The sequence below is a fragment of the Salvia splendens genome, chromosome 14, assembly GCF_004379255.2.
Source record: "Salvia splendens isolate huo1 chromosome 14, SspV2, whole genome shotgun sequence".
NCBI lineage: Eukaryota > Viridiplantae > Streptophyta > Magnoliopsida > Lamiales > Lamiaceae > Salvia > Salvia splendens.
The window spans coordinates 21,411,290-21,420,138 of NC_056045.1; the positions used below are offsets into that span (position 1 = coordinate 21,411,290).

General features: G+C 36.6%; 1 protein-coding gene across 4 annotated transcripts; it reads right to left on the reverse strand.

Annotated features, from left to right (window-relative positions):
• Nucleotides 1-417: 417 nt before the first annotated feature.
• LOC121765842 (6-phosphofructo-2-kinase/fructose-2,6-bisphosphatase-like) lies at nt 418-8,584 on the reverse strand. 4 transcript variants are annotated; one of them, XM_042162102.1, is made up of 25 exons: nt 8,348-8,584; nt 8,048-8,111; nt 7,649-7,944; nt 7,140-7,346; nt 6,457-6,666; nt 6,260-6,355; nt 5,175-5,273; nt 5,056-5,085; nt 4,596-4,649; nt 4,369-4,422; nt 4,218-4,295; nt 3,687-3,778; nt 3,556-3,613; nt 3,383-3,457; nt 3,230-3,277; nt 2,900-2,997; nt 2,478-2,553; nt 2,296-2,358; nt 2,093-2,184; nt 1,486-1,554; nt 1,328-1,391; nt 1,169-1,234; nt 893-985; nt 835-845; nt 418-754 (listed from the first exon to the last, which is right to left on the reverse strand). In XM_042162102.1, the coding sequence occupies exons 1-23, from the start codon at nt 8,510-8,512 to the stop codon at nt 911-913; spliced, it is 2,229 nt and encodes a 742-aa protein (XP_042018036.1). In that variant the 5' UTR covers nt 8,513-8,584; the 3' UTR covers nt 418-754; nt 835-845; nt 893-910. The 4 variants fall into 4 exon arrangements, with proteins under 4 accessions (XP_042018036.1, XP_042018035.1, XP_042018034.1 ...); XM_042162101.1 differs by having other exon boundaries at nt 418-759; XM_042162100.1 differs by having other exon boundaries at nt 418-985.
• Nucleotides 8,585-8,849: the final 265 nt, after the last annotated feature.

Here is an 8,849-nt window from a genome sequence, read left to right on the forward strand (position 1 = left end):
CCCAGATATACTGCTGGGTCAGTTAAATATGACCCACAGTCGGCGACCCGCTCTGATACCATGATAAAAATCCATGAGTTCCATCTTAAAACTAATTGGTGATAAGAGGAGAGGCCCATGAGACTTATATAGTGGATTAAGTTCTTTGTGTATACCGATGTGAGATATTATTATATTTATTTTTATGTTTCAATTGCCAACAACTCCAGTATATATCTCCCATAAAAGAATGCTCCAGGAAAAGAAGAAAATACCAATCTAATAAACATTACAGATTAGATCGCAGGCAAAGCCCATGATTTTAATGGTATGGGTTGATCCTTAGCCGATCCAACACATCAATTAATGAAATCATGTAATTACTCCTATAAAACATTTTTTATGAGTTTAATATATCTATAGCAGTTTAGAAAATGATTAGGCCGAACCCACCATGTTATTCCCAGAAAGTAAAATGTATGTTACATACTACACTCAAAAAAGGAAAGGAAAGGACTTTTACTTGTTAGGAAATTGATTTGGACTATTTATTTTTATCATATAATAATAGAGATCATAATGTGAGGTGCAGAGCTCAAATCACAACTCCTGTGACACCGCTGGACTCCTAACACATAGTGCACAAACAAATCGGAGACGGAGACAAGACAGCGGGCGATTGGTCATTATTTTCGACCCCTTCGGATCAAGAACAGATTCCAGGCATTGAGGTTACAGTAGCCATAAAATTCTGTTCATGCTGAGTAACTTTCACCTGACCTAGCATTATTTGTGTTTCCCTTGTATCAGTTTTTTACAGTGAGTAACATTAGTATTTAACGAATGGAAGCTTACTATGCAATGATGTCAAGTTTTGCAAGCTCTCACATGAGCTTGTATCGTTTTGCATAATGTCAAGTTTTGCAAGCTCTCACATGAGCTTGTATCGTTTCTCTTGGACACCGGTAACTCCCATCTGTATCTCAATTATTGTGTGAAGTGGCATCTGCATATTTCCAAAGAAAACAAGAGCCGAGTTTAGTTTTCACAGAGATGAAAACTAAATAGTTTGCAGCTTTGTCTCAAATAAACCAAATATTCAGATTATATTTCAAGGACAGAATCTCAAAGTTCCAAACTTGTAGTTATTCTACGACGTGGAAATTATGCATAGCCGTGAATGTAATACCTCGATGTGGGGAATCTCTTTCAATGGCCTATCAGCGAAATAAGCATACAAAGCCCTCAAAACTGCCTGAAAATTCCGAATAAGTCATTTGGCAGTCAAGCATATATTCGGCTTTTTTTGGAGAAAACTAAAATTATACTATCATAGATGATGCATAACCTGGTGAGATATGACCACAACGGGAGCTCTTTGTCGTTCAAGCTCAATAATCACAGGCTCAAGCCTGAAAAGGGAAGAAACAAATTCAACGTACTAGGCATTATGAGGTTGGAACTTGACCCAAAGCATTAGAATCATTTGAACTGCATAGGACAGACCTTTGTATGACGTCAAGATAAGATTCTCCGCGAGGATATCTGTACCTTAACTTGTCCTTTTTACGTGATCTGCAGTTTGTATGACATTAATATAGAGAAGTTAACAAATGACAATGAGAAGAAAGGAAACAAGAGTACCAAATAAACAAATATATAGGAAACGAATGACAGGAAATAACATCTTCCTATTTTAGTTAGGTTAACAGATTCTTAATGGTACAAAATTCCTGTTACAGAAAAGACAGGGAACGAGATAATTCAAATAAGTGACCTAACAGGTTTCTCTAGGGATATGCTTCGTGGAATTCAATTCTTGATAATACAAGCAGTTGATGCCTCAATGTTAGAGTTATATATAGACAGATTTTTATGTACTTAAATCATACTTGTACATGGAATGGATGACTAGCAGTAAATGTAAAATTCTCAAATCTATACTACAAAGTGGTTATTACTTATCTTCGAAAGGAAAAGATGAGAAAATGGAGAGTTTCATGTAATATCATCAAATGGATAGGTCTCCGTGTACATATATGATATATATTCATTTATACTGCTTTCAGGCTAAAATAATATGTATAGATGAAAGTAAACTGATGAAGCATACTCATATTCTTCCGGCATATTTTTCTTAATTTCTTCATATGTCATCCCATCGCATACACCAGCATTAATTTCGTCAAGTGCACGCCATTGTATCTACATGATAATATAGTAGAATGAGTAATATTAGATGCCAGTCCAAGAAACCGACAACAGACAACCATACATTTATTATGAAGTGCAGTGAAGAAGGGCGTTTATGATAACCTTGGGAAATCCACCAATCGGAGTTGCTGTCAAAATTGTTCTCTGTAGTGTGCTAGTCCATATCTGATCACGGTAGAAACAGAAAATTATAAAGATTAAATACCTCGTAGTATTCTATAAAAAAACGAGGCATAGAAACTGGAATTCTATATCCCAAAATTTATGAAGACGGGGAATCTTACGGAAGCAGCTTTTTCATTTTTTAGGCGTCTCTCAACAAAATTTGCAAGTTTCTTAGCATAAAGCTCGCCAGAATCACTACACAAGAAAAATTAGCTCCCAAAGTTACTAAATGAAACCAGATCAAATTACCCTTGCACTGATACACAGAAGAGTATTGATAACTGAAACAAGGTAGAACGAACATTGATCATTTCCGATGAATGGAAATTATTTCAGATTTATGCTAGTGCAAAACCACTTGAAGAAATGTTAACATGTAGTTTTGCAAAGAAATTAACTTCTCTCAATAAAACATGGTTGCAGGAAAAGGATCATTCTCTCCTTTTTAATTTGTCCCAGAAAGTTAAATCAATTTTAAAGAGGATGTGGAAAAGGTCAAAGAAAAGTAGATAGTGTATTCACATTCCACAAATAAGAGAACCTTATTGCACTGTCACCACCGATTCGTCCTCTGACATTGTCTCGGCTCTCTCCGTGCCTGGTAAGCAAAATTGGACGGGGAGTAAGATGTGTATTCACCTGCAATTTGATACGCAACACCTTCAGCCAAATCTCATATTTGGCATCATGTAACATGCGCACATTGTAAATTTTGGTGACAAATAAAACACAACTCCCACTGCATGCACCCAAATTTATGCAATATTTAAAAAAAGAATTGATCATCACATTTTTTTAGGCAAAGCATATATCTTCATAATGTCCTTACTAAAACAAAAGCCAGTCCCTATAGAAGATGTTTACAACATACCAGGAAGAATACTATCCGCCCTGGAAGGTATCCACTTATGTTATTCACCTGTTTCAACAAAACACATATATTTAGAGGAATTAAATATTCTTGCCCAATACGTAGATAGCTAATACAATGAATAGATAATTAAGCAAAATTGAGAGGATTTACTTGTATTTGTCCACCATTTCCAGAGACCATATCAATCATTTTTATGTAAGACCCTTCTTCAACTGGCTCATAGACCTGAACAAAAAGAAAAACTGCTCATAAACCATTACTAACCTCCACATAATACATCAGAAAAATGCACGGAATATTAAAAGCTATGTCCCTGGATCTACCTTTTCGTAATTTTCCAGTCGGACCTTGAAGTCATTATACCCTGCTTCAAAATCTGGCCTGAAATATATCACAAATCACTATGTGATAATATGTGGTGCATAAATATCAAGAAAACCATCTTGTGTCATACACTTCTGCATAGTCAGGGCTCTGTTGAACTTTGAGACGTATATTCCTCTCAATTATATTCCTATCGTTGCATAAGGTCTCTAGAAAGATAATCTGTGAGTAAAAAACATCATAATCAAAAATCTAGTGGGAAAGATGACCTAAATCACACTATATTATGATTACACTGATACTCTGGAAATACACATTTAAAGTAAATACAGCATAAGATTTATAACATACTCATAATAAGCAACCATTTATCTTAGTTGAAAACCAAATTTTAGTAAACAATAGAACTCAAAAATCAGTGTTGTTAATAAACTGACAGACGTTCTCAACGGGTATGCACAATTCACATTTGAAGTTATTCTGCTTCTTTATGCGTTGAATCCAAGTTAAAAAGAAAATCCTTTAAGTAAGCATCTTCAAGCATGCTAACATATTAATGGTCAATCACTTCATACCATATAACCGAATCAATTGAAAATGACTTAGAATAGACAGTATGCTGAATCAATATCAATAAAGCAACCAAAGTTCAGTACTCCACCTTGCATTCACCTTCAGCCATTTTCATAAGCATATTCCTTCTTTTCCTGGTACTGTTTGTAGCATCAAATATCCCAACCTAAGCATAGTTATAAAATGCATTACCAAAGTTTCCAATAAATGTCCATGCGGATAATATGAAATATACCTACCTGGCCACCCTCTTGCATCCAAGATATCATATCCTCCATTGCAAGTGCTGCTACCTAGTAGCATGTTATGGATTAAAACTATGCCCATGGAAAAAGGTCAATACCGATTATAAGTTTTTATACAAGAAAAACATAACGATAAAACTTTGCATAAACCTGCACCTTCTTATTATTGGATTCATTCACTGAAAAATCAAATTCGAAATAAATAATCCAAATATGAATACCTCATTGCGCGCCTCTATGCCTTCTGGATTGTCACCTCTGAAAAAATCAGCTGTCTGCATCAAAGAAATTAGTTATACTGGGAGATCCATATCAACGAGAGTTAAATAAGTATCATAATTTGAACTTTCTAGGATACTAGAGTTTAACAAGTTTGATTTGTTGTCAAATAATTGGAAAATTATAGTTGAAGGCATTTGTGCCCAATGCTATCTTACACTTGGTGATCTCATATTAATGATACCATACATATACTGGAAGAAAGTTACATTGGGTCAAAGTTATTCCTGATACTTGCCACAAATAAGAGGAAACTTGCTCTAAATTTTCTTGATAATAGAGGCTAAAATGTCAGCACATTAGGGATCTAGAGGGACCATGAGGAATGGAACTGACACCTCTGTGCTTCGTGAGACAAGCAAACAAAGAAGGGGAAGAAAAGATGTGGCCAACTAACAGTACCTGGTTAACTCCATGCTTGAGCCTTCGATACTGCAAACAGAATACACAATAATGTCGCTTACTCTCGAAATACTAGCAGGAAAATAACAAAAGAAAATTCCAAATAGAAAATCAATGACCTTCCCAACATTGAAGTGTTTGGTATCATGACCTAACCAGCGAAGATACCGAGTAAGTTTTGCTGCAGTGAAAGTTTTCCCTCGTGCAGGCAGCCCAACCTGTAAGAAAGCTCAATTTGGAGCATGAAAATATAACAACTCATAAAATCCACGGATGAAATACAAGATGACATTCCTTGAATCTTGGGCATTGTCGAAAGGATATTGCATATCAGATACATAGCTGTAAAGTATAACTATGTAGGATAGAATATTGAAACCTAATAAAAAGTTTACCTATTTGGTTAAGTCTTTAGATATTAGCTCTCTGAAGAAACGTCCCCAAGCCTCCTTGTGCAGACTCGAATAAAATGCAGAGCAACTAATTTTTTATTTTAAATTATGTCATGCTGCTGTTTAAGCTTCACATTGCTGGAATTGTTCGTGTATGTCGCATCACATATTTACATAATTATGTACCATATATGGAAATAGACATTTGAAGGAAAAATGTACTACTCCCTCCGTCCCATAGAAATATACACTCTTTCCATTTAGGTCCCATCCCATGAATATAGTCCACTTCTATTTTTGCTTTTTTTTATGGGCAAATGAATATAAATTCAAAGGTCGCACCAAGGTGGACTCGAACCCGGGACCTTTGGCCTCATGCATTACCACTCTACCGCTTGGCCAACTCACACACATTTTTTCTCTCTAATGATGTGGGCCTCATTCTCCATTAACAATACTTCAGTCATTTTTTTCTAACTCTCTCCTACTTTACCGATTGTGCATTAGAACCCGTGTAATTCCAAAAGTGTCTATTTTTATGGGATGGAGGGAGTATAAGAAAAGTGGACATAGAATTGCTTGGGACTTGGTTTTCGGAAGGCCAATATCTCAATAACAAAATGGAAATGAAATATATGCGACTTTATCTAACAATTGTTGAATCCTGAATTTTCTAATACTTAAATGGGAAACTAAGGGCAGATGGAAACAGTTAATTGTCAACTAAGGCAGTCTTCCCAGAAAGATCTACCAGGCCTTAAAGAGGTAATTAAAACTTCAATCAACTGTTGGCTAGAATACTCGGAACGTACCAGGACAATTGCCAGATGTCTATCCTCCTTGGGGCCAAGCATCTGATCTGCTATAGCTCCAGCTGCAACAGCTCCTGCAGCAGCTGGCATAGAGTTCTAGAAAAAAAAAATCAATGATGTCTCAGAGGTTACTTCTGCATGAAAGATATACATTCTCAGCAATGTTAGACCAAGCATCTCATAGATTTCTCACAAACCTTGGATTCTGAATCAAGTTTGACATCAAGAGCAAAAGTTGATGCACTTGATGATTTTAATAATCTAGGAGATCCTACACCCCTATCCACAAAGAGTCCTCTGTGTCCTTCATGTTTCTGCATGTTAGAAGAAGTTCCAACTGACTTTGACTCGACCAAGCCAGATTCTAAAGACAACTTTGCTGTTTCTGGGACAATGACTTCCATCCCCTGATAGAAAGTTGACACCACAGAGTCAACATAAGAAGGAACACTTGTACAGAAGTTGTAATAACAAAGGAGTTTGTCCTCAATAGTCAATACAATGAGATGGTATGTAAACACATCAGATATTTATTTTTAATAGTTCTCTATCCATGTCAAGAGTAACTTCTGCCATATAATACCATGACTACATTTGGAGGATGGTCTTTCTTTTTGCCTTGGCAAAAGAATAGCATTCAATTACATTGATGGATTCAGTTATCAAAAGGATAATATTCCATCAATAAAAAGTGTCAGTACCTCTATATAAAGTAGGAAGATAACAATGCATACAGATTTATTGTGTATGAAAAAACTATGATAAAAGTTCTGGAGATTCAATCATTATGTGGCTGAAGTAGACAAAATTCTCATGAATATCACATTAGAACGGTAAACAAGTCAGATATGGAAAAGGGAGGAACAAATTAACACCATACACCAGGTCGGTCAACTGAAGCACCAGGATCCTTTTGAGAATGCGATGAACCACTAGAGCTGTCATTCCTGGAAAATTTCCCTGTACGAGTGAGTGACCTAGGAGTTTCTGTCATATTTGCTGCATACACAGGACCTGAATTGGCCGATGATGGAGCTGGAACAACATAATGCTCAATATCAAGCTCCAAACTTGCTGGGGATCCATTCTGTATCAAAAAGTGCCCACTGAATAAAGTGATATTTCACTTATGGAGATGCTTTCAACCGTACAAAATTATATAAATTACAGTAGGGGACGGGGAGCTAATATCCACACAAAATCCCAAAGCAAAGGGCAATTTACAAGGAAAGCTTGTAAAATATTGATGAACCCAGGGATAAAGGGAAAGAAGAATACTACACGAGCAGCTATCTAATAAATGATCAGTTAGAATGAATAAAAATGGGAATCCCAATACAATCTACAACTTGAGAACACTATCATTAGTACAAAACACTCTATACCTACCTCATTACCAGCTTGAGTAGCAGAAGCTATACTGACATCTGGTATACCACGGACAGTGGATCGCTGGAAGTTCTCCTGATACACCCTCCAACTTGCAGCAAGATCGAACGGTGAAACCCTATCTGCTTGAATGAACACTTTATACTCAAGAACCTCATCCCCAGCCACCTTAAACACGGCTGAGTTCCGGTCCCCTTGCAATGCACCTCCTATCAGATGCCTATTCGGACCCTCCTCCACAATACACGGCACGTTGCCATGCTTGGGCTTCAACAAAAACTTAAAATCCAGCGTCTCTATTACAATCAATCCAAGAAACATCCGACTTCAAATTTCTGATACGCAAAAAAAATGGAGACGCAACATAATGCTGGTTATACGTATTAGGAGCTAAATTACCGTGATTAGGTGGTACAACAAAGCTTAATTCCCACATAAAAGTCGATTCACGCTCCATAGAGAGCTATAGTATACAGTAGAATGAATTAATCAGTAAGTGCTGACAAAGACACCAATGCAATCCTATTCAATAAAGTCACAAAATTGAGGGAAAACTCCGTCAATTAGAGAGTAATTAAAAAATCCACAAGTCGATGATCAGTAAGTGAAAATAGGAAGAAGAATGTGAACGCATCTCATCGAATTCAATAACGCGCGCAGAATTAGGAAATTTGCAATTAAAGGAAAGAAAAGTCTCACAGCTTTGGAGGAGTCCCAGGAGCCAACGAGAGGGGCGGAGCCGAAGACATGGGGCACGAGCTCCCCTTTGAGCCTGTAGTTCTCCATCTGGAGAGAGACGTAGAGCTGGCCGCCAGCGTGGTGTTCGGAGCTGGTATCGGCGCTCGTGGATGCGGCGGTGCCCATATTTTAGATGAGTGAAGAGATGCTGAGCATTTGGGTTGATACTGACTACTGATAGAGATAAGAATGGAATAGGAAAGAGGAGTTAGTGAAGTGATAGATAGATAGATAGTCTTATTTCTTGCACTTTACTTTATCCACATTCACACTTTCAATTTGCAAAATTAGATTAGGAAAGTACCCATAATTTCTAGCTTGTTTATTGTTTAGTGAATGAAAAAAATATAAAAATATACCTCTCCATTTACCTTTCTTCTTGGAGATTTATATAAGAGAACAAAACTACAAATTAAGGTAATGAAGCAAAATTGAGAAATTTGCAACTCTATTACTTTATTAT